This window comes from Mizuhopecten yessoensis, unplaced genomic scaffold, assembly GCF_002113885.1.
Source record: "Mizuhopecten yessoensis strain PY_sf001 unplaced genomic scaffold, ASM211388v2 scaffold5459, whole genome shotgun sequence".
NCBI lineage: Eukaryota > Metazoa > Mollusca > Bivalvia > Pectinida > Pectinidae > Mizuhopecten > Mizuhopecten yessoensis.
In genome coordinates this window covers 723,394-749,220 of record NW_018406060.1, presented here as the reverse complement: position 1 = coordinate 749,220, position 25,827 = coordinate 723,394, and the positions used below count along the sequence as shown (strand labels likewise).

Here is a 25,827-nt window from a genome sequence, read left to right as displayed (position 1 = left end):
GACATCTCAACCCGAGGACTAAGATTTTTTTGTTCAGAACGAGGCTTGCCGAGTTCTGGACAAAAAATCTTAGTCCGAGGGTTGAGATGTCTCTATCTTACACAACCAGTAGCGATTGATTATTTTTCTCCCATATCTAACAGTATTTTAATGTGAAATAAAGGTTAACATGGACCCAAAACACATACAGGCAATTTGTTGATGGATTGTTGACGTGACGTCATTGTATTGTTGAAGTGACGTCATGCCATTGTTATGAATAGGGGAATCCCCCCGTCTCAACCCTAGGGCGGAGACAGATAAATCTAGCACCGGCAAAACGGGAGATAAATCTGTCAGGTGTGAGAGAAATTGGGCTATACTGCTATTTACTGCGCTACGTTGATTCCATTTTCTATGGAATGCATACATAATGTTGTGTACTATGTCCATTTAGTCACCTTTATATATACCCACGTATACTCGTCCCATTATATATACTTATATACATGTATATAGTATATTTAGCGAATATCAGTTCCCCTCATTCCTTGTTCCTTGTTTGTCCCTACAACCACATTGTGATGCTAAGTCGTTAATTATACAGGTAAAATATTTTGTGTTTTGTAATTGGTTATCAAACGGGAAATGAAGTTAGACAGTTATCTGAGTTTCTTTGAAAACTATTCTGATCCTGATGTCAAATTTTGTTGTTGGCAAGAGTAATTTATGTTGGAAATACATATTTATCTCAACAGAAGAAGAGAGGTTGGCTAAACTAAATAAAAAGACAGTTGGTAGGTCAAATTACAAGATATTTCTGCATTAATATTACACTGTTGGTGTAAGATGTTCTCCAACACTATAACCAGAACCCAGGGCCCGTATTCATGAAGCCGTTCTCATGCTCAAGCCTGGATTTTGTGCTCAAGCCTTATTTCTTTTTCAGTTTGTAAAATAATAATAAAATTTAATATTTCCATTAATTTGCGAACAAATTGAAGAAACTTAAAGCCAAATACTGTTTTCAAAGTTTACATTTGACTTTTTGATCGTTTGACATGATTTAAGTGAGTAACAAGAAAACTGGTTTGAGCACAAAATCCATGTTTGAGCATGAGAATGTTTTCATGAATACGTGTGCCCAGATCTTACCTGATCAGTCTCTACATTAATGATGACAAATTTTAATTTTAATTGAATTACCAGTTCCAAAAACATTATCTGAAATTTTATTGACTTGATTTAAGAATAAAAATTTATCATTTAATGACTTAATTTAAGAATAAATATTCATCATTAATTAAGGCTGATCAAGTGTTATTACGGTCACAAATCTGAGAAAATTAACGTCTTTGGGAAAGTGACTAACGTGGGAATGGACCTGCTCCAACCTTTAATCCTGATCCGACTGCTATTACATTATAATCAGATTTATCACATGTACAACCCCATGTTCTCATCTGTTCTTCCCAAGTTACAGCACTACACTACAAATTCCTTGATGCCTTCCTTTAATCATCCATTTCAAGCATCAGAGCCATGTTTCTGCTGTTTGAATATTATGTTTATAATCATAGAACTTATACCTCCGTCTCTTTATGGATTAATTTCCTACCAATTCTTAACACCTTCCATTACTAGCATACAAACTGCAACAGATGTCGGGTTCAGAAGCACGACGTAAGTTTTTTGGTAGCCTGGTGAAATTAACCGTAATGTTTGTGTGTATCTTATTGTAGAGGTGAATTCATAACATTGTTAGTTTGAGTTTAAGTGTTAGCCTTAATATACTCTGAAAGCAGATCAAATAGAATTTGTTGTGATTGCTTAATCTTATGTTTTAAAAGTTGCCTAATTTTTATCAATGGTTAGATCTATTCTGTTTGTGTGTAGAAGTGATATGTAGTGATTGGTAATTTATAGCAACCTTTTAGAGTAGGTGTTTCAGTATGATTCATAAAATACGTAATTAGGTACAACAACTAGGTATAATTGATATTTTGTTGAGGTCAAAGTAAAAATTTTTTTTGGCAGGGGTTAAACTTAATCGTTTTAGTGAGGTAAAAGCAATAAGTTTTATTGGGGTCACAGTAATTTGTATAGCAATAAGTTGTATTGGCACGAGGTCACAGTAATTTGTTTAGCAATAAGTTTTATTGGGGTCACAGTAATTTGTTTAGCAATAAGTTTTGTTTGGGTCACAGTAATTTGTTTAGCAATAAGTTGTATTGGGGTCACAGTAACTTGTATAGCAATAAGTTGTATTGGGGTCAAAGTAATTTGTTTAGCAATAAGTTGTATTGGGGTCACAGTAATTAATTTTTTTGATGAGGTCAAAGTAAATTGGTTTGTTTTGCTCACAATTTGCTTTATTAGAGTTTCAGTATTTCAGACCTAACTGTCATTTTATTGTGTATAAAACAAATAAAACCATCTATATTTTGTAGTAGATACCAGCTTGGGTAGGAATGGAGAATGGATTAATGTAAAATTAATGTATATATGGTTGTGTGAATTAGTTTAACATTTCTGGTATGCATTGTAGTGTATGGGTATTGGTATTTATAGAAACTTTTATTTCAGAAAATGTTATCAAGGAGATACTACACAGATGTAACAACATTTTACATAAACATTATATGCGTCGTCATAAATAAGTCTGTGTGGTTTGATGTAGCATACTGAAAGAAGCATTTAAGCCAATCTCACCGAAAAATGTATTGCTTAGTTATATCAGATATCATTGATACTCGAGACCTACTATAATTATAATTGGTGGAAGTATGATTAAAATCCAACCAGTGAGACTGTTCATTTGATTAAGAGTAGTGATGACCTTGGGTCAAGGTTAATTGTTGTACACTTGACCTAGGTTAGTGATGACCTTGGGTCAAGGTTAATTGTTGTACACTTGACCTAGGTTAGTGATGACCTTGGGTCAAGGTTAATTGTTGTACACTTGACCTAGATTAGTAATGACCTTGATGGGTCTAGGTTAATTATTGTACACTTGACCTAGAGTAGTGATGACCTTGGGTCAAGGTTAATTATTGTACACTTGACCTAGATTATTGATGACCTTTGGTCTAGGTTAATTATTATACACTTGACCTAGAGTAATGATGACCTTGGGTCAAGGTTAATTATTGTACACTCGACCTAGATTATTGATGACCTTTGGTCTTGGTTAATTATTATACACTTGCCCTAGAGTAGTGATGACCTTGGCTCAAGGTTAATTATTGTACACTTGACCTAGATGAGTGATGACCTTGGGTCTAGGTTAATTATTATACACATGACATAGAGTAATGATGACCTTGGGGCAAGGTTAATTAGTGTACACTTGACCTAGAGTAGTGATGACCTTGGGTCTAGGTTAATTATTGTACACTTGACCTAGATTAGTGATGACCTTGGGTCTAGGTTAATTATTGTACCAACATTAAGTGTGCTAATGGTTAAGTACTCAGACAAAACTAACACTTCCTATCATACACATCAGAGGCAGGTGCTGATGAGGAAACAGAGGAACCAGAGGATGGGGAGGATCAAGAAGGTATTAGACTCCCGCTAGCCAATCACAGTTTTGCTATTTGAAACACCTCATTGTTATATATGCTAATGATGCTCCACTTATATTATGTAATAGCACCACAACCCTTAGTTTTGGAGTGTGATTTTATCCTTTTCTGCTTAAATAATATACCCTATTGGTATTTTATAGCAAAGCAGTTTATTCTTCCCTATCATTCACACTATCATAAATCTGTTTCAGCTATCTTTTTTCTTGCTCTTTCAATTTTTCTTTTGAAATCTGGTTATAATACATATTCTATAGTGGTATCATACGCTAGTCTTTTCAAAAGCGGGTCCTAATTTTGAGTAAATAATTTGGTTTTGTAACAAAAAAGAAGGCTCAATTTTTCAAATAGTCAGGTCCCGTGCATATTAATGTGACCACTGATTGACATAACAACTTCTCATCCACCTGAATTTCATACCATTCATTCAATCTATTAAAATTCAATTAGTTACATATTTTAGTAGTGCATGCCATTTGCTACTCCTAATTATTGGTCATTAACTAGAATTTGTAAAAAATAAATGTGTAATCCACCGACAAATCATTTTTTCACCCAATGAAATGTTTGGTACACGAAAGTGGTAGTTTGTGTAGCCACTTCTCATGATCAGTGATCCAAAATAAGTAAAACATTGAATTAATAATTATGCAAAACAAATCCATTTCAAGTACTAATTTCATAGGATATCATCAAATAAGTTGTGAGCCCATCTAATATAATTCACAGGGTTTTATCCAATTTCTTCAACACCACCGCCGTGTTAATAGTAAATGTATATAATTATAGTCAAACTAGTCAATACAACCTTATCTGGTTTATCTGGTCAAAATAAAACAAAAACAGTTTCATTTTCATTAAATGATATATTTAAGCCTCTACACATTATAACTTCATCATAAAATCCCCTTCTTTTAATTGCTGTCTCTTTATAGTGCCACCATTTTTCAGAGTCCCTGTTTGCTTAAAATCTTCATTCATTTGGTATAGATTGCTTAACCTGATTATCATATACATTAACTGTATGTAAACTTAGTATTTCTAGTGACCAGCTAATTTTCAGTGTTTTTTAGTGGTTATAAACATTTAAGTTATAATTGGTTTATAGTTGGGTGGTCGGGTGGTGCAGTGGATAGCACACTTGCCTTTCACCAAGGCGGCCGGGGTTTAAATCCCTGATCGGACATGAAAAGGTATGGGGTCACATGGTTTTTCTCCGGGTACTCTGGTTTTCTCCCACAAGAGTGATTAATATAAGTTGAAATATTAACTTGTTTCATAATTGTTGTAAAATAAATAAAGTTTATATTTTTTTTATTATTTTTTTTAAAGTTATAATTATTCGGTACAGTATTATTACAACCACCTGTAATGAAACCTGATTATCTTCTGTTCAATATAATAAAGATTATTTGAAAAAAATCACCAAAAATATACAAAAAATATAACTAATGAAAAATAGGGACTTTTTGAGTTTTATCTAAAGACTTTTATCTAAGCACATGTACATCACATTTTGTCTGTCTAGGTATTGAAGACTGTAGCTATACATGTATTTTACACATATCCATATATTTTCCCTAATTAACTTTTTGACTCATTTGATGTATATTACTGAACCCCTTATAATACCCACCTTCTGCTGGACAGAGTGTGGCTGCACCTAACATGTCATTGTTATTAATTGCCTATGTATGTGTATTAACTTGGACTTGTTTTCCATTTCTACCAAGACCTCTGTCTGGATCATTCTGTAAAGGTAGAGAGATGTTGTTTCTTACAGAATGCTGCTGTAAAGAATGATTGTTCACTGTTTACATTTACATATTGTGTAATGACACTTCCTCAATATCGTTACGATACATGTATGGTATTTACACCTTAACCCTTTCACCCCTAAGTAACTTTAGTAGACTCTCCCATGTATTGATATGGATGAGTCTAGTATGGTCTACAGTGGTGAAAGGGTTAAATTAATTCAGTGATAATTAATGCTTGGTTACAGTAAATGTGGAGAAATTAAGAAAGTGTTGAAATTTTCAATGAAAAATCTTTGAAAAAAATAATAACATTACCTGCAGGTCTGGACCAGTTATCCAGATGCATTAGTTATCATTAAAAGCATTGTTATGCCAGTTTCATATTGACAGACAGCCATTCATTGATTCGTCAAACCCTTTTCTATTATTTGATCATCTTCGTTCACCAAGCATGTCTAAATAAATACTGTTTATAATGCCATTAACCCTTTCACCCCTATGTAACTTTAGTAGACTCTACCATGCAATGATCTGGATGAGTCCATTATGGTCTACAGTGGTGAAGGGTTTTAACTATCAAGATAACTGGTTCCTGGTTTTCAGTTTGTTGTGAAGATTGAAATTCAAATTGGTAAAATTACATAAAAAAAACAATAATTATAGCTTGAAGTGATAGAAATTTCCCTACATTTACTGTAGACTATATATATTTGTACATGTTTATCATTTGTCCATCACACAGTCACTTGTGTATGGAATCGTCACTAATTTTGTTCATGCAGCTATAAATTGTGAAAAGGGAAGACATATCCCTGGTATGAAGTGTTTATAATTAAGTGTTTCTGTCACCTCAACACTTTGTTTTGTTGTGTTAATTAGTGTAAGTATGAATGTTCCTGTTCGCACTGCATCATCAATAATAATTAAATCATCATCATACAGTAACAATTTAATTAGAGATCGGGGTTGAGAAAAATGTTTCTATAAGATATTATTTATCTGCATGAATAATAAAACAGTCAGTCATTGTAACCTGTTATGAACAAATACTTTACTAGACACGGAGAAGGATGAGAGTAAGGATAGTGACGATGAGGATGAAAGTGTGGGTCGGAAAGGTAAGGGAGATAACTCCTGATATCTCGGTTCTGTAGTTATACCCATTTAACTTTAACTCCTCCTTATTAACAAAGATGTACACTGTATTAAAACGTAGATTTGAAAAAAACTGAATATGAAGAATTTGTTACAACCGTAATTAGTATTAACATTCTGGTATTAATAGGTTTCAAAAACACATAACTTTAATTCAGTCACCCCTGAAGACACATTTGAACTCTTCCAATTCAAGGGTTGGAATAGTTCATTATGAAATTTCAGGGGTGAATGAGTTAAATCCTTTTCTATGTATAAGGGATAGATAATTCACTTTTCAGCATTACAACAATAATCCAGTCTCATTATCTTGAAAAAAACAAATAACACATCCTATTTCCTCTTTAAATGTTAACCTGATTATTGTTCCTGGTAAAAAAGTGTTCTTTAATGTACCTTTGAATTACATTGCATGTTAGTTTCCCTCGGTGGATAATAATAATAATTATAAAAATAATAAACTTTATTTAACGAGGATGACATGTTTAGCCAAAGGCTAATCTACCACATGGTCCTCAAATTGTTTTATTGAGAAACATGAATTTATTTCCTTAACAGAACTAGTGAACCATCTGACTCACATTTCCATTCTTCCCTGTAGTGAATAAACTGAGTACCATTTAGATTAACTCTAAACTTAGTCCTTTTTAGTGATAGGCTAATTTTCAATATTTTCAGTGGTTATCAAACTTTAACTTAAGGCAAGGGTAGAGCCAACGCCGTGGTTTTCTTAATGGTGGAATAATTTGGTCCTTTGCTCCTCGTCTGGATAACCGAAAGTATGCAGGGGATTGAATAAAAATGTGTACATCAGAAGATAGATACAATCACAACAGGCGAAGGAGCAATAATTTGTTCTTGTAGTTTATTTGAAGTGTCGACCGGTTTAGCCCCTATAGTGGGCTTCTTCAGGACCAAGAAGAAACCGGTTTAGCCCCTACAGTGGGCTCTTCAGGACCAAGAAGAAACCTACTATAAGGGTGAAACCCGGTCAACACTTCTAATAAACTACAAAAACTACCCATTGCTCCTTTGCCTGTTGTGATTGAAATTTTTTTTGACAAACTTTAACTTATATTTATTCCTTATAATATAGTAATTTTAATCAAAGCTGATTAACGTCTGTTAAATATGTGAAATTTAAGTATCTATTTGAAAAATGTCACCAGAAATATACAAAAAATCAGTATTTAAAAAAATAGCGATTTTTTTAATTTTATTTATATAGAATTTCTTGAAGTTTTTTTAAGACTTGTATCTTAAGACATATATATGCGTCAGTTTAGTAGTACATTTTTACTCCCAAGGTATTGTAGACTAGCTATACTAACACATGTCCAAATATTTTAAATATTCTACAAGTAGATGATATCATCAGTATTTAAAAATAATGTTGGTTTATTTCAAATGATCATTTGTAGAAAAAAGTAGAAGGTTACACATAGAGCTGTTAATAGTTTTAGTGAAATATTGATCTACTTATATTTGTAATTATTCGTATCTATTAATAATGTATTAATAATGTATTCATGTACTTTTTCTTGTTTTCAGTAAAGGCTAATTAATATGAACACTGAATATGAATATTGATATGTCTGAAATGTTCTTATTAATATTTTTTCCAGGGTTATTTTTGTACATACCAGCATTTGGAAACTGATTCCTGTAAGCTTAAGTGAAGGAAAAAAGACTTGTTTCTTACCACACGTAGTTAATAATTTTCACTGTCTTTTTTATTCATATGATCAGAGAAAATGTGGAAAATATTTTATCTTGAATTGAGTTTGTTTGTTTGTTAGGTTGTCAGTTTCTGATGACAGATTTTAAAAGTTGCATAACTGCAATGGTTTATTTTTTGGTAACAATATAAAACAGTACTGTTTCTGATTGACTGTGTTTTGACCCATTTCAGAATCTCCCACAGAAGGGGAAATTACAAAAACAGAAGGTGAGGATGAATCTGGAGAGAAAGAAGGAGAAGAGGCAAAGGAAGGAGACAGTTCAGCAGAGCAGGAAGGAGAGAAGAAAGAAGAGGGTAAGTAGATAATTGCCAATCCCAAGATGTTCATGTGTCTTAATACTTGTCTTCAAACATGTTATAAATAGTTGAGAGAATTTTTGAAAAACTTTGAATGAAAGAAGAAAATTACAAAGCAAAACTCTATTATATCAGTCTTCACTTATCAGGAAAAATATTGCTCAGACCACAAGGCCTGAATTAACAAAATTCTCCTGTATTCCATGAAAAACCTGCAGTAACTGGATGCTTCAAAGATTTCATTACAGCTCGAGAGCTGTCAGATTTCTAGATAAGGTTAATCAGCTTTCACTCCTCAATGCTTGTGTTCCTTCATAAGTAAAGAAGGCCTATACAAGTTCTATGTCTTTGATATCCAGGTGGTGAGGGTGAGCCCAAGGAGGGTGAGGAGACGACCGGAGAGACCTCGACAGATATCCCCATCACAGAGGGGGACACAACTGAACCTACCCCACCCCCACAAACGGCCCCACCCCCCGTCATGCCTGAGGTGGATGCCACTCACCCTGATGTCATTGCCCTGGTGGAGGCTGCAGTGAAGGACCTGGAGAAACAGCCTGTAGTCCTACCACCGGAGGTGTACATCGAGGTGATGGAGAGTGCCATCAAAGCCTCGGAGCAGAACATGAGGGAGATGAAGCCTGTGGGACCTACGTAAGTGGGCTGTTTATCAACAGTGGGATTTATTCACGCAGTAAAATTAGATTGATAGACTTGTAACTTTTTCCAGTTGTGTAACGCTATTGCATGCTCAACATTTTAGCATATGTGACAGCTTTCATTTATAGCTGTGTATTTTATGGACTCTGTTTATATTGATTATTCAAATCGATTGTTAATATTTATCTTTCAATTTAAAATCTTACAAGTAAAATTATTGTATAGTGTAAACATGTCCAGTAGCCACAGACCTTGCTTGCATTACCACAGACAAGAAAAACTATTAGCATTACCCAAACTTTTGTTATTCTGAAAAATCTTTTGTTTTCCTAACAGTAATGGCGGATACATCCTAGACAACTTCCCTCAGAATCGCGACCAGTGGACAATCTGTATTGAGAAGAACCTCATGCCCGATGACATTATTGTGATGAAGGATTCGGATGGAGGTGACTTCCTCCTGAGGCGATATTACACCCTCAACAAGGAGGATATTGACCAAAAGATTAAAAACAGGAAGTTTGAGGATGAGCGCAAAAAGAGGGAGGCTGAGGAGGAAAGGAAGTAGGTCATAATAAAATATTCCATAACAGCAAAACATCTATTAAAATATCAGATTAAAGTGTAAATAAGTTTTCAATTATTTGTATGGACTGTTGCTAAAACATTTCATCTCCTGCAGGAAAAAACTTGAGGAGGAGAAGCGAGCAAAAGAGGAGGCAGAGAGGAAAGCTGCTGAAGAGGAGAGGCTGAGGAAGTTAGAGGCTGGGGAAGGGGAAGAAGGAGCCCCAGGAGGAGAGGGAGCTGAAGGGGAGGCTGCAGGAGAGAGTGGCGAGGGTACAGATGGTAAGTAACACACTATCATTGGCTGTCCACTATATGCATGCTCTATTTTCATTGGTCACTGTTGTTATGCCTTATGGATATTGGAATGAATGTATTGCATGCATCTGTGTCTGTGAATAGTAGTTAGATATCTATGTATAGCTTGGGAGATACAGCTGAAGTAAGACAAACTTTCATACCAACACTATTTCAAAATACCCTGGTATATGTTCCCCTAAAGCCTTTGAGTCTCATAAATTTTGCTGTCTTAAAACAATTTTAAATTCATGCAGAAACAATTTTGTCGTCACAAATAGCACAGAATTCAATGAGATGAAAGACTTACTTTTCTTAAAAACAACAGGTTCCCTCCCCAGTGTTTTATTTGAGGATGCACATATCTGGCAGATTTATTGAGTGTTATGGTTATAGTCTGAATTGTTAGTATTTATATATACCAATTCCGTCTTTTCATATTGCAGAGTTATCTGCTCTTGTGAGCAGGTATTGATTGTTACGTCATTTCTTTGTGAGAGTAGCGTCATCAATTTTTTGAGAAAACAACGTAATTTTCTCACACAAACCAACGACGTAACAATCAATACCTGCTCACAAGAGAAGATAACTCTGCAATTCACAAAGACAGAAAATACTAGAAACAGGTGAATGCACATCAATGTCGTTATCAATTTGTGGTGTCACTTCACGTCACGTCACTGCTTTCTTCATCACTATCTGTCATTGGTGCATGCATGTTTCACACTTCACCAGGACCACCCGCTGAAGGAGGCACTGCCCCTGACGAACAGGCAGAAGGTGCAGAAACCACTGAGGAAGCAGCGGAGGAAGGTGAGAAAGAAGAAAACGGAGACACAGACACAAAAGGTATCATTGCCTTTTATCACTTGGGCAGAGTGTGTGCTGATATCACCGCAAGGGTTTTTGCTGCATCTGCATATCATATCAAATCATAAAAAAAAGTGTTTTCTACATCATGAATGTACAATTCACATACACCATGAACTATGTAGAAGTGTGCTGCAGGTTTTATACCTTCTTAATTACCGAGCCTTATTTGTCTCTTAGTATGTCCATTCTTTACTGATGATTACCCAGCCAATACCTATGCACAGTACAATGACTCTTAGTCACACAAAATCATGCAAACTTATGATTTCTTTGTATTTAAACCTTAAACTAAAAGCTCAGCCACATGTTTTCTTGACCTCAGCATACAGGCCTTTAATATTTTGATAATTGTGTAGACTAGATTCACTTATAAAAAAAAAAAAAAATAGAAAATATTTAGATTTGTTTTTTGTTTTTTCAATTTTGTAATAGGCAAGAGAAAAAAGTACATAGATTCCTCTGAAGGTTTGTTATGACAGTTAAATTGGTTTATATTGTTATAAATATATTCTGTTTGGCTGGGAAATATATGTACAGTTATAACACTGTTATATTGAGTTATCAATGGGAAACATCTATATTGCATGCCTTTTGTTTGCTTATATATATATATATATATATATATAGTTATTTGTTATGTTCGTGCCGTACTGTTGTGTCGCTGTGTAGTGCATGCTTCCTACATTACAACGTTCATACCTCCAGTACTCCTACTTAACATGTTGTTGTATCAGTCTGAAAACCTGTTGACAGTCTTTCTTCGATTGTGACATGATGAAATAACAAAAAGTCAGGAATACATACCTGGTATATCAGTTGACTTGATTAAAGTTGCTTTGAGATAAAGTTTTCTGAACAATTCGCTAAATTGGCTCAATGTGACATCAATTAGATTGTCAAGGTGATGCCTGTTTTTAAAGCATTTCCCAAAAAAGTATTGTACATGTGTACAATATTCTAATTATTTATATTCTAACAAAGTTATGTTTTGTTATATATTTGATGCTGTTCTGTACAGGTTTATATTCAATTTTTGCTCAACTATGTATATTGAAAATACTAACTGGAAAAATTTGGGAATTGGAATAAGGAATCTATTTTTTTTTTATCAAAGTTCACTTAATTATAAGTTGCCCTTGTTTACAGATTAAAACATAATGACATGTGCTTTTATAAAAAACATTTAAACATCGAAAATCTTTGCTTTCAAAATGATTTATTCAACACTGATATTTTTTTTTTAAATGAAAAACAATCAAATCCCTCTGTTGTTCATTTGCTTGCAGTTTATTCAGAGATATACCATCAAAGTCAAAAACCTGTATTGCATTTACCAAGTAATGCATATACATTGTAATACAAATAAAACCATAAAATATTGAGTTTAGGAAAGTTGTTAATGAGTAATTTTGATAAAAAAATAAATGTTTTTGTTTATTTTTTACAGACGAAGAAGACGAGAAAGCAGAAACTGAAACAAAGGCTGAATCAGGTAAATCTAAAAGTTGATTTTTTTTTCGGCTGTGACAAATAACACTTTTTATTCTTTTCAAACTGAACTGATCAATCAGAGAGCAGGATTTAGAGTGAAAACTAACAACCTATGGGGATTGTTGTTACATTTAGCGTTTAGAATATTTGTTAGTTTTTATGATTTTTTTTAACGCCCAGTTGTGTAATAAAACTGGTATTCATAAAAATAATTGAGAATATCCTCTATTTATCAATATCTAAAGAAAATGCAAATGCTGTTACTGGATGGTTCTGTTGAGTGAAGTAAAGCATTTTGTCTGGGCCATAATGTTAAACCTAAGTTTAGAAATTTGGATGAATCTCAACAAGCATCTGCATTATTTCTCCCAAAAGATAAGCACAGTAATACCATAAATAGGTCAGTATGACCTTTAACATCAAATCATAGGGGAACGTTCAGTGAAATCGTCTTCTAGGGACATACGTTTTAACATGTTAAAAATGTTTTAAAAAGTTCTTGTAGTAAATCTCCTTCTACACTAACACTACAAAACTGTTAATTTTAAAGTGTTCAGAACCAGAATACTGACTCATGCTTAAAAGAAAACTTGTTTTCTGATTTTGTTGCTGTTGAAATTTCAATTTTAAATGTCTTCATGCAGTGCTATTGGAAAATTAATGTAATTGATGTTGCTTGTGTTGCAGAAGAACCCAGCAATGTTAAAGAGACCGGAGTAAGAATTGAAGGGGATGATGAGGTGAGTGTTAGATATTATGTTTTTAAGACTCATATAGTATATGTTACTTAAAGAATGACTCATCAATTTAGTAAGTGAGGCAAAGTATTGTAATAATCATTATGGAAAAACAGAAATTCACCTTCTATTAATTTATCTTCCGCATGAAAGCCATTTTGGTCTCTGTGGAGTATAACATATAGTTCTTATGTGTACCTTGGTATGTGGAAATTCACCGATTGTAGATACAATTAGTTGCCGATTTTGATCTCTTTTACCCAGTAATGCAAATTGTTTCATTAGAGTAAGGGTTAATGTGTTTCTCTAATTAGTAATATTTTTATTCCATTATATAAATTTAATTAAGTTATACCGTAATTGTACAGATTCTTGAAGTAATTTGTCCTGTAATGTTTGAAGCGTGTACCAGAGGGACCAGAGATGGAGGACTATAAGGAGAAGAGGAAGGACTTTGATAGAGAGTTCCCTAATGTACTTAACACCATTTCTGGCTCGAGCAGTATAGACCCCATCTCCCTGGACCTGGAGAGTAGACCTGTCGAGGAATTGCTGTCCGAAACAGTGTCCAGTATGGAAAGTAAGTCATACGATCAAATCCTGTTGATAAAAGTCTTCTTTTGTGCAAGGTGATACCTTGTATTTAAATCTTTCTAAGACTGTTACTATTACTATAACTAAAATATTTGATGTCATCTACCAGAAGTCGCACAAAACAGTTAGCATTGCTGATCGCTTCCAACTCCAAGGGTAGAAGTATCATCTACAATGCTTTGTTTTGAGTAAATATATTGCAAAAACAGTTGCAGTCATGGTTATAAGAACTTGTGTGTGTCTCTGTTACAGAGATTTACCAGTACCACGGCTGGGAATACTCCGGTATGGATGTGGATGAGGAGGAGGAAGACCTGGAGAATGAGGCTGCACTGCAGGCTGCTGCAGAGGAGGAAGAAGAAGAGGCAGCTGAGGAGGTAAGGGCACACAACTCTGGATTTATATTACAGTAAATCTTTGGCCATTGATGACAAATTCTTCTGATATTTATATGAGAATGGGCTTCAGAAGAATGAATTGTTAACAAATAAAATCTTATTCTATCAGAAATAATATGTAGTTATATTTGCAAAACCTAAGTTTAGATTTATCAAACCATATATAGTTTCATTTGAATATTCATTTTGTAATTTAGGAGGAGGACCCAAACAGGAACAAGAAGAAACCGCTTGGAGACACAAACCAGTTCTGTCCTGTAGCCCTCAAGGAAAACAATGTCTTGTTTCCGGGTAATCCAGAGGTTGCAGTCAAGTACCGAGAGAAAGTTTATTATCTGTCCAGTGCAGAGGCCCGTGAGCGGTTCCTGGCCAACCCAGAGGAATATCTCCCCCATGGCAAACCTTTTGATGTAAGTCACATATAACTTGGGACTGTTTGACATATTTTAGAGTGACGTTGGAAACATGTTTATGGAATAAGAAAAAAAAGAAAGAAAAGTGCATTGGAGATATAAGACTTCAAAGAAATACTGCAAGTGATCAACAAACAACCAGACAATAAAAATATGTGTTATTTTATTATCCTTCATATCGAAACTATCTCTTTAAACAGTCTCCGCCCATCAGAATGCTGTTTTTGGGACCTAGGGGAGCCGGTAAGTCCCTCAATGGCCGATACCTCGCGGAAAAACTTGGTCTGTTCCACATTTCCTTCAAGGACCGTCTTCAGGAACTCATCATTCACAAAACCAAGAAACGTGTTGGCCCCGAATACGCTGAGGAGAATGAGGAAGAGCCGCCAGATGAGGAGGAGTAAGTTTGGATAGAAAACATGCGCATTTTGAGTGTGTTTTAATTTATGTAGAAAATGGCAGTTATGAAACATATTCATGAGATCAGGTTGTAATAGAGTTATAAATTCGGGATATACACAAAGAGATTATAAAGATGACATTCCTGGATGTTTCAGAGAGGATGAAGAAGAAGCAGGTATCACTGACCCAGATGGCGTGCCCGTCAAGAAAGAGGAGGAGGAGAAGAAAGAGGAAGAGGAGAAACCTGTGAGTGTTCATCAAGATCATTTCAGGCTTACTCTCATTTGTTGAAAAAATAAAAATAACTGACTTGTCTTACAGAAGTCAGAACTGTTACAATTAATTAAAATAGTGTAATTACTGATCATACCTAGGAACTGATTCATTGCAAACTACAGAAAGTATCCCGACAGATGATTAATTACTTGTTTATGTAACCAGGAGGAGGAGGAGGTAGAGTTCACCGAGGAGGAGGAGGCCATCAAGGCTAACCTCGAGTCTGAGGAAGCTCTGCCAGCAGAAGTCCTGGACAATATTGTTCCTCACTGGTGGCACAAGGAACCCTTCAAGTGAGTTGTCTACAGAGTTGTACTGGATTTCCGTTGCTACAGGCTTTGTTTCATTTATTAGTCCCCCACCAGGGACCGGGGGGGACTATAGTTTTGCATCTTGTCCGTCCGTCCTTCTTCTATCTTGTCCGGGCTCTATCTCCTACACTACTAGTCACTGGAACTTCATATTTGGTGTCACTCTGACCTACATTTTGACCTTTGACCTGCATCAAAGAAAAAGTTTGTCTGGGCTCTATCTCCTACACTACTAGTCACTGGAACTAAATAATTTGTAATATAAATCCAGATTTATTTGCATTCATATATAGAATTAGTTCCTGCACAAATTTATCCTCTGTGCATTTCACATTAAGTGGGGGACTATAATTCGCTGAGTTGTCTTGTTTCTTAACATTTTCTTCTGGTTGGTAAGTATGGATTATGAGAAGTTCTTTTTACACAACCAATAAAAATGTCCATGTGACGTTTCGATGATTAGTACGATATGTACACTGTCACCTTCATCAGACAAATGACCAGTGAAGCGTATACACACAAAGGTGTATAATGTGTACGAGTTGTCGACAAAATCGATGTCGATGTTTGTTTCATTTGTTTTTTATATGGTTGGTTTTGAACTGATTAAGTAACAAAGTCAAACAACAGAAATCGTTTAGCTGTTATAGTGAGAGTTATTGCAAAATTCTGAAAAAGTGACAAACTTTAACTATGACAATGTTTCAAATAACTCATTCACCCTTACATATTCAAACTGGACTTGGCTAATCTTTGATTTGGTAGGTTCAAGTGTGACTTCAGGGGTGAATGGGTTAATAGAAATAACAATTTTTAAACAAGTGAAAAGTTTATAAGACGATAGTGCCTCTATTCTCCAGGTCGACAGGATTTGTCCTGGAGGGTTTCCCACGTACAGCAGAGGAGGCTAAATACCTAGCAGAGATGGGCCTGTTCCCCGACGCAGCTGTTGTCATCACAGTGGAGGATAGCGATGTCATCGGTAGGCTACTCCCGCCAAAGCTAGAGCGCTGGTGTGTAAAACGAGACAAACGTAACGCCAAGCGGGAGAAAAAGAAGGAGAAGGCCAAGAAAAAGAAGGTGATTGACTTATTAATATATTAAATAAGAGTACATGGGATGGGTAAGAATATAGAATGAGGATAATATCAAACAAAGATATTGAGCCAATATCCATACGTCTGTCTGTCCATCAATCAACTCTTTGGATTCCGCAGGATGACTTGCTTATTGTGTAATTTTGATAAAATGTGATAAAAGGGAAGTAATTCCTAATAATAATAAACCAAATAAATATACAACATTTGCATAGCGCCCTGTATCATTTATCGTTATATGCATATATGGATATATAGATATATAGCGTGTACATAACATCTGCACAAAAGAGACTAAACACAGACATAAAAAGGTGGGTCTTTATATCCTTCTTGAATTTAGTTAGAGTCTAAGTAATTCCTATGAAAATAAACATTTTTATTAAAGGTAAAGTTTATTTATAAAATACAAATATATCCCTTTAACTTAAGTGAGTAAAGTACAAAAGGTTTTCTCCTCACACCACATTCCAGAAATAATTCAACTGTACATAGTAAAACAGTACAAATGAAGTTTATTTATGTTACATTTCAGTGTTTACATACATGTCAATGCAAGAATGCATCAGAATGATTTCCAGTATGTCAGTTTGGCATAGGCTGGAACAGACGTATACTGTAGAATCATTTATTTTCGTGGGGTTAAAATTTTGTGGTTTTCATATACTATCCAGCTGTTTCAAGGACATTATTTTTCGATGATTTCTGATTTTCCCCTATCGTACCTATCATCCCAAATTTATGTTTTCGTGGGGATTTAATTTCGTGGATTTTTGTTATCCACGAAATAAACGAAATTAAATGTCCCACGAAAATTTGTGATTTTACAGTATTGTTCCACCCTTGTGGTACTTTTGTTTATAATGTTGTAATAATTTGTTATTCCAATCTGTAGGATGCTGCTGTCCAGAAACGAAGGGAAGAATTATTGAAGGAACAAGAGGAAAAGAGGAAAGAAAGACAAGCTCAGAGAGCAGCAGAAAGAGAGGATCGTGATGAGGAAGAAGAGGAAGAGGAGGAGGAAGAAGAAGAAGAGGAGGAGGAGATGGATATTGAGGCCTTGTTGGCTGAGGAGTTTGAGGTAAGTCTATTAATGTTTATGTATCTATGAAAGATGAAGATTGTTATAAAATGTGATACTGAAGATAAGTGGTGTTTAAATAGACATTATTGCAATGATTAAGCCCTTCTTTAAGCTGAGTTACAGTGTTAATGTTGAAGCACATTGCATTTGCATTGCATACACGTTTTCATCATAATTATTTAAATGATATGCTTAGGAGGAAGAAGAAGAGGAGGAGGAAGAGGAAGAATTGGAAGAAGATGCTAAGGACAGAATCAGGAATGAACTGAATGAAGTTTTTGACAATGACACCAACAGGCTAGCAGGTGTACAGGTAGGCTCACAACATACATGATCCAGAATATTGTGTACAGGTAGGCTCTCACCATACATGATCCAGAATGTAGTGTACAGGTAGACTCTCACCATACATGATCCAGAATGTAGTGTACAGGTAGACTCTCACCATACATGATCCAGAATATAGTGTACAGGTAGACTCACACCATACATGATCCAGAATATAGTGTACAGGTAGACTCTCACCATACATGATCCAGAATGTAGTGTACAGGTAGACTCTCGCCATACATGATTCAGAATGTAGTGTACAGGTAGACTCACACCATACATGATCCAGAATGTAGTGTACAGATAGGCTCTCACCATACATGATCCAGAATATAGTGTACAGGTAGACTCTAACCATACATGATCCAGAATGTAGTGTACCGGTAGGCTCACACCATACATGCTCCAGAATATAGTGTACAGGTAGGCTCACACCATACATGATCCAGAATGTAGTGTACCGGTAGGCTCACACCATACATGCTCCAGAATATAGTGTACAGGTAGGCTCACACCATACATGATCCAGAATGTAGTGTACAGATAGGCTCTCACCATACATGATTCAGAATGTAGTGTACAGGTAATATAGGCTCACATCATACATGATCCAGAATGTAGTGTACAGGTAGACTCTCACCATACATGATCCAGAATGTAGCGTACAGGTAGACTCTAACCATACATGGTCCAGAATGTAGTGTACAGGTAGGCTCTAACCATACATGATCCAGAATGTAGCGTACAGGTAGACTCTAACCATACATGATCCAGAATATAGTGTACCGGTAGGCTCACACTATACATGATCCAGAATATAGTGTACCGGTAGGCTCACACTATACATGATCCAGAATATAGTGTACAGGTAGGCTCACACCATACATGATCCAGAATATAGTGTACCGGTAGACTCACACTATACATGATCCAGAATATAGTGTACCGGTAGACTCTAACCATACATGATCCAGAATATAGTGTTATGGTCCTTCATTCATTTTTATATCAAATTTTTCTTGCACTTCTTTGCCTTGTTTGTTCATGATTTCCTGATTTAAAAAAGCTTATGATTTTAAATTTGTTCTTTATTGGGGCTTTTCACTTTTTGTAAAAAGACCTATTGTTTTTCTTCTGCCACGTCTTTGTATGCAGCTAATCTTTTGATTGGTAGAAGTTAAAGCATATTGAAGGTAAAGGTCTAAAGGTGTCATTGAAACATTTTCAAGTAGGTCGCCATGACGTCATACCTCAAAATCTTAAAATGGCCACAACTCACAAACCCTTGGTTCACGCACTCTCAATCTTAAAAGTATGGATAGTTTACATTTCTACTGCGGTGGAGGGTCATCAGCCATTCTTTTACATGGCAAACCCAACCGATATAGACAAAAGGCCAGTTTTTATTCATCACCTTGATGAACATAATATGAAGGACTATATGATTTCTACGGACTACCATCGTATACAACGCAGCCCATTGGCTTCCTATATTTATCCATTCTTTCTCTGATGTCATTTCGCACTCTGGGAATCCCCCACTACTCAGTCAGCTACTGTAGACTTGCGCAAGTTCATGCCTGATACATTGTATTTGGTATAACTGAATTACTAATTTTCATTGACTACAATCACTGCACATTTTCTTACTCAAAGTCGCAGCTGTGCTCTAAGAAAATTTTCAGAAATATCTATTAATTGTTAGAAGCAACAGACCTCGATCAAACCCAAATCAGTCCTAATGGTGAAAAGCCCATCAAATTGTTAGCCTACAATTTCTAGTTTTGATAAGAAATTTAACAAACACAACACATTCATTTTAGTGTAAGGTATTTGATTACGACCTTAAAGTGACCTACAACATTTTTTAATATTTATGAAATTATTACTTTGCTGTAGGAAGCACTAGAGGAAATCTTGGTCCCCCGACTAGACTTGGACGGAGGACGTAAGCCACACATTGTTCGTTATTTGATGACGAAGAAGTTAAAACCATACGTGCAGTTTAGACACAGCATGTTCGAACGAGTGTATCCCATTGGGGAGAAACTGGCCAAGAAGATGTTACAGAGTGGATACAAACAGCCTAGCAGATTTGGACGATGGTGTCCAGTGAAGGTAGGCTTCAGTGTTACCTCATGCAATCAAGTAATGAAACATTTTACCCTACTCTCCAACTTTAATCCCCCTTTTTAAATTAAACCTTTACAAGATCATAAATTCAGTATACCATATGGTTTGTATTTTAGCTACATTTACTTTTTGGTGTTTCACCATTTGTGGACATTTAAAAAATCATTTTTAAGAGTTGGCCGTGGTTGCCAAGTATCAAAGGTGTCTGACATGCTGCTACCACTAGCCTTCCACCACTGGGTCGCGGGTTCGAGACCTACGTGGGGCAGTCGCCAGGTACTGGCTGTAGGTCGGTGGGTTTTCTCTGGAAACTCCGGCTTTCTTCCACCACCAAAACCTGACACGTCCTTAATTAAATGACCATGGCCCACTTGTATAAAACATCTCAACTCTTGAGATTTCTTCAAGTCTAAGATTTCCCATAGACAATACATTGCTTGAGATTTTCTTTAACTTTAAGATGTTTTATACAAGTTAGCCCTTAGCTGTTAATAATAGGACATAAAATACAAACAAACCAAACCAAATTTTTAGTGTTTTTTCTCTGAACCAACAAAGTTCCCAGGGTAATTTGACTTTTTGATATTACAGTCTATGTATGAATTACACCGTGTTTTCCCTTGACAACAGATGAAGGAAGGAGATTGTATCCAGCCTATGAGTGGACCTGGGTACCCCACCTATCCCTGTCTGTATCGTAACCACATCTTTTTCCTATCCTCCCTGTCTGCCCGCGAGGATTTCATTCAGGATCCCATGACCTATCTCAACCAGCCCACGCCCAAACCTGTCGTACCAATCAAAATGGCAATCATTGGACCACCAAAGTCTGGCAAAACTACATGTAAGTGGATATAAAAGATTACAATTTGTTTTAATACAAAATAATCTGATGGCCAATATTTGTTACGTACCAAAATTATAATGCTGACTGAACTTTGCAGATATTATTACTTAATCATAAGAAAAATAAACATTTCTTCAAGAAAATAAACATTTTCCAAAAGAATCTTTAAAGTTATAAGTTCTGATAATTATCTTGCCTATACCTCTTCCCCCTTTTGATATCAGTATTTACTTTTGACCCCACTTTACAGTGGCCACACGATTTGCTGAATCGTACGGCCTGGTGAGGTTGTCTATCGGAGAGGCAATGAGGAAAGTGCTAACAGAGCAGCCGAAGACAGACCTGGCCAGACAAATGATCATGTACCTGCTGAAGGGCTACACTGTGCCAGAGGAGCTGGCTGTCCAGGCCCTGGATGTCTGTCTCCTTGACATGAAATGCCAAACAAGAGGGTAATTAACAGTTCTAGTCCAGACCATCTAACAAATGTCTTGAAATATCACTTCTCTTGACAGTAGTAAAATGTTCTTAATTAGTATATATATAGGGATTTAAATTACTTGGAATTACTAGGCATTAGACCGTGGTAACATATGTCTTGAAAGATCACTTCTCCTGACAGTAGTAAAATTTCTTAATTAAGGATTCAAATTACTTGGAATTACTAGGCTTTAATAGACCGTGGTAACATATGTCTTGAAAGATCACTTCTCCTGACAGTAGAAAATGTTCTTAATTAAGAATTCAAATTACTTGGAATTACCAGGCATTAGACTGTTGTAACATATGTCTTGAAAGATCACTTCTCCTGACAGTAGTAAAATTTCTTAAAATAAGGATTCAAATTACTTGGAATTACTAGGCATTAGACCGTGGTAACATATGTCTTGAAAGATCACTTCTCCTGACAGTAGAAAATGTTTTTAATTAAGGACTCAAATTACTTGGAATTACTAGGCATTAGACCTTAATGGTAAACTAGTTGTTCAAAACATAAGGCCTCTGACAATCCTTGATAGATGTTTGACATGTTTTAATGGTGTATGATAGGTACATCCTAGATGGGTTCCCCCAGACCAAGAAGCAGGTTGACCTGATGACAGAGCGCAGCATCATCCCTGTGCGTGTAGTCGAGCTGGAGTTGGACAGCAAGGAGGTTTTGGTGCGTGGCATGAAAGACCGAATGGCACCAAGCAGGTAGGGCAGTCAACACTGACTCTAGATTATTACCCTCAAGATTATCATTGAAAGGATTTCTGTTTGTATTACTTATTCCATTCGAGTTTTGCTATGAATTCTCCAATACCATGACAATATAGTGTGCTGAAATTAAGCTATGTACAATCAAAAATTCTGAAGAAAAAAATTAATGTTAAAAAAAAGTATAAACGATACTTGATATTGATGATCTGGTTTAATTTATGCAATGTATTTTTTTATAAAAACATTTTAACATTAAAAACAGTTTTTCATAATTTTGCATTCTGTGGACCAGCTTCTTAACTGTGAATTACCACAGTACCTCTAAATTATCAATCACAAACTATTTCTGTATTATATTTTATATATGTTAGTTGATTTTGTCACAGTCAGTGATACTGATACACTTGTTTTTTGAGAAATTTAACATCCTGATTTACATGCAATTTTCAGAACAATACCACTGCACGACAGTTCTCAGATCCTAGCAGTAAAGATGGCTGCCTACAACAAGGAGATTACTGCAGTGCGGGAATGGTACAAGTCGGAGCACATGAACTACATCCAAATTCCGGGGAAGAACTCAAAATGGTGGATGTGGAACAAGGGCTCAGAAATTGCCAGTAACTCTGTCACACAGATACAAACCTACCTGCAAAAGGTGTCAGACGGTGAGGGGAGATTTGAAAATCAGTACATTATAGTACTCCATATTATAGCCCTGATAAAAGTGAAATTCAAATAGTTTATATTTATCAATGTACATTCTATTATTGAATTGTAAATCTGTTTCTTAAAGTCTTAAAGAAATATGGTTATGTATTAAAAAAGTATTTTAATTCAGAAAGTGACTTTAATTTTCCACTCTCCAGGTAAATCTGCATCCATCTGCGACATGTGTATTACGCCCAACGAGTTCCTACAGAGGATGGGTGACTTTGGACAGTACTGTCCTGTCAGTCTCGCCCTCCGAGGGGAACTTATCGATTGTTCCACTATGCCCACACTGGAATTCGCTGCCGAGTTTAGAGGTAGATTAAAATTCCTTTTCAAAAATGCATTTCATTCAAAAATCCTTTGAAAGGTGATAGCTGTATGTTTGTGTATGAATATCTTATATGCTTCATAGGTTTTTCACATTAATTGAATTCAAATTTATGTTAATGACATCATGTCCACCTAAAAACAATTGAAGAGATAAAAATTATTGTTTTGATAGATGTGAATTCTTTAAAACAAACTTCTGTTTAAAGAGTTAGAGACTGTAACTGTCTTTTGTCTGTCAGGCCATTATTACAAGATGGCTGGTGCTGAGGAGCTTAAACAGTTCCTGAATGAACCAGAGAAGTTTGTCCCACCTCTGGCACCCAGAAAACTCCCAGCCAAGGACCTGCTCCCAATCCGGCGATTCCCTGACGATGTGCGGGCCTCACAGGAGATAGAGGTCAAAGGGTACTGTCCAGTTACCTTCTTAGATGGCAAGTGCAGGTAAGTAAAGCTGAACACTGAGGAATTGATCAGAAAGTACAAATTTCGAAATTCAACTAAGAACTAACATTATTTCTATGTAAAGCATTACAGTACAACCATTTTCTAGTCTTTAACCCTTATGTAACTTTAGTAGACTCTACCATGCATTGATCTGGATGAGTCCATTATGGTCTACGGTGGTGAAAGGGTTAAATACAAGGAAAGCTAGTGAATGCCTAACTTGATTATCTATTGCAAGTCTGAATCACCTGATTCATCACTTATGTGAGGTAAATTTAAGGTCATGTTGGTGTTATACCGTTATCTTGTGCTATAAATTTCAAGTATCATGTTTATTGTATAAATGTTTTCTATTTCTAGATACGAAGCAATAATTCCCGGCAATCCTGACCTCATTGTGGAATACAGAGAAAAATTCTACTATATGGAAAACGAAGAAAAACTCCTTAAATTTATGAAGTAAGTTAAAAAAAATTGTACACGGTATATAGACAAGTATCAATCAAGGAAAACTATTCTCCGATAGCTAGCACCTAGTATATTGCTTCTTTTTTATGTCTAGACGCCATTATAATTTTTATTGAGCATACTATAAAACAAGATCATCGTGAATATGTAAAGTTTGACCTAGAAACTTGAATTTCAGTGTATGAGAATTAAGATCTGTTTAAACACTGTATGTGTAGAGGCCTTGTACAAACCAAGATTACATGTTATACAATCAGTTCAACTTATGTGTCTCCAGATTACCAGAGAGATACTGGGATCTTAAACTGCCACACAAACTTCCACCCGCCAAGGAATCGTTGACAGTCACCAGTCTACCCATGCTTGGCTTCATGGAACAGACGGTTGCATCCTCACTGATCAAGGCAATGACGACCGTTGGAAACTTCAAACCCAAATACCCCTTCTTGAGCCCCAGCAGGTCTTCACTGATCTATGTGGCATATCACCTTAAAGGTAACATTATTATATTGTTCAGAACACAGGGGTTTGTAGAAATTTGAGATGACAATTGAAAAGAGAGAAAAACACTATCTACATGATGATATCGGAAGTGATTTAGTTTTATCCTACGTACTACAGTTCTCTGGTTTACTGACATTTCATTTTTTTCACAAAAAACATATTCAATGTCACACAAATTAATTTAGAGAAGGTTCATATTGTGGTTATCAACAGAAAAATTGACCATAATTATCCGATGCTAATAATTCTATATTAATATGCCTACTGGTACAATTTTGAATTGATTTCAATTTCTTTCAGCAAGATAATAACTGCTCTGTTGTGTTATGCAATACTATTCAATTATAGCCTTTGGCTGAGGTCGATACCTGGATTTCAAAGGCTACAATTGTTATATTATTTTCAAGAGTAATGTTAGCAATCTGAAAAAAAATCACAGCAAAAATCTACGGAAGCGGGATGATGCGTTCGTTTAAAGACACATCATAATTCTAATTTTAGAAACACCCAGTCCTTCAACAAAAATCACGCGCTCCAAGTCAATATCAGTTTTTATCGGTGAACACGTGATGCACTCCTGTCCAATCTCTTGTCGGGAATAATATGAAAAAAATAATAATAGTTTGTTATTTTCTTTTGCAGCTTTCAACCCCAAAAGTTCAGATTACATAAGGAAAAAGTACAAACAGAAACTAAAGCAGTTTGAAGACACGTGTAGGCTGATCAAGTATTTGGGAGACAATATGACAGTTAGGTATAGGGACCCCACAGAACGGCCTGGAGATTTCGATATGAAATTAGAAACATTCTTTGCCCTCCGTGGAATTGAACCAACAGCAACTTGGGTGGCATGAGGCATTTATTTGAGCAGTTCTGTGAAAAAGTTAATTTATACATGAAAACCTTGACAAAAGAGTACTGGTATTGGATAAAGTCAGATGTGTACATACCAAATGGAATATCTTGTTCTTGAAAATTAGACATTTGGAAGACTTATAATTGTGACATTAGTTTTTGCAAACAAAAGTGGGTAACACTATTTTGAGGCAAGCAATGGATTTAATTTAAAATTCTCAATTCGGCTGCAGCTTTGTAAGAATTGTGATTAAAAATGTCAGCATTAATAATTTATGAGCTC

General features: G+C 35.5%; 1 protein-coding gene across 13 annotated transcripts in view; it reads left to right on the top strand.

The window, feature by feature from the left end:
* The window catches only part of LOC110450702 (adenylate kinase 9-like), a 34,406-nt gene extending 8,840 nt beyond the window's left edge, over positions 1-25,566 (top strand). Inside the window, exons 13-42 of one of the 13 annotated variants that reach the window (XM_021498345.1) lie at positions 1,624-1,662; positions 3,488-3,541; positions 6,385-6,444; positions 8,394-8,516; positions 8,879-9,173; positions 9,516-9,743; positions 9,862-10,025; positions 10,776-10,853; positions 11,346-11,378; positions 12,361-12,405; positions 13,092-13,144; positions 13,544-13,721; positions 13,988-14,112; positions 14,331-14,543; positions 14,747-14,946; positions 15,104-15,194; positions 15,390-15,517; positions 16,396-16,615; positions 17,528-17,713; positions 17,913-18,029; positions 19,946-20,164; positions 20,810-21,023; positions 21,277-21,478; positions 22,077-22,223; positions 22,680-22,897; positions 23,099-23,257; positions 23,513-23,714; positions 24,078-24,176; positions 24,463-24,680; positions 25,332-25,566. In XM_021498345.1, the coding sequence (XP_021354020.1) occupies positions 1,624-1,662; positions 3,488-3,541; positions 6,385-6,444; positions 8,394-8,516; positions 8,879-9,173; positions 9,516-9,743; positions 9,862-10,025; positions 10,776-10,853; positions 11,346-11,378; positions 12,361-12,405; positions 13,092-13,144; positions 13,544-13,721; positions 13,988-14,112; positions 14,331-14,543; positions 14,747-14,946; positions 15,104-15,194; positions 15,390-15,517; positions 16,396-16,615; positions 17,528-17,713; positions 17,913-18,029; positions 19,946-20,164; positions 20,810-21,023; positions 21,277-21,478; positions 22,077-22,223; positions 22,680-22,897; positions 23,099-23,257; positions 23,513-23,714; positions 24,078-24,176; positions 24,463-24,680; positions 25,332-25,543 (4,520 nt within the window). In that variant the 3' untranslated portion in view covers positions 25,544-25,566. Of the gene's footprint in view, positions 1-737; positions 777-1,623; positions 1,663-3,487; positions 3,542-6,384; positions 6,445-8,393; positions 8,517-8,878; positions 9,174-9,515; positions 9,744-9,861; positions 10,026-10,775; positions 10,890-11,345; positions 11,379-12,360; positions 12,406-13,091; positions 13,145-13,543; positions 13,722-13,987; positions 14,113-14,330; positions 14,544-14,746; positions 14,947-15,103; positions 15,195-15,389; positions 15,518-16,395; positions 16,616-17,527; positions 17,714-17,912; positions 18,030-19,945; positions 20,165-20,809; positions 21,024-21,276; positions 21,479-22,076; positions 22,224-22,679; positions 22,898-23,098; positions 23,258-23,512; positions 23,715-24,077; positions 24,177-24,462; positions 24,681-25,331 lie in introns of all 13 variants that reach the window. The other 12 variants (XM_021498342.1, XM_021498343.1, XM_021498346.1 and 9 more) reach the window with 12 other exon arrangements.
* The last annotated feature ends 261 nt before the right edge of the window (positions 25,567-25,827 follow it).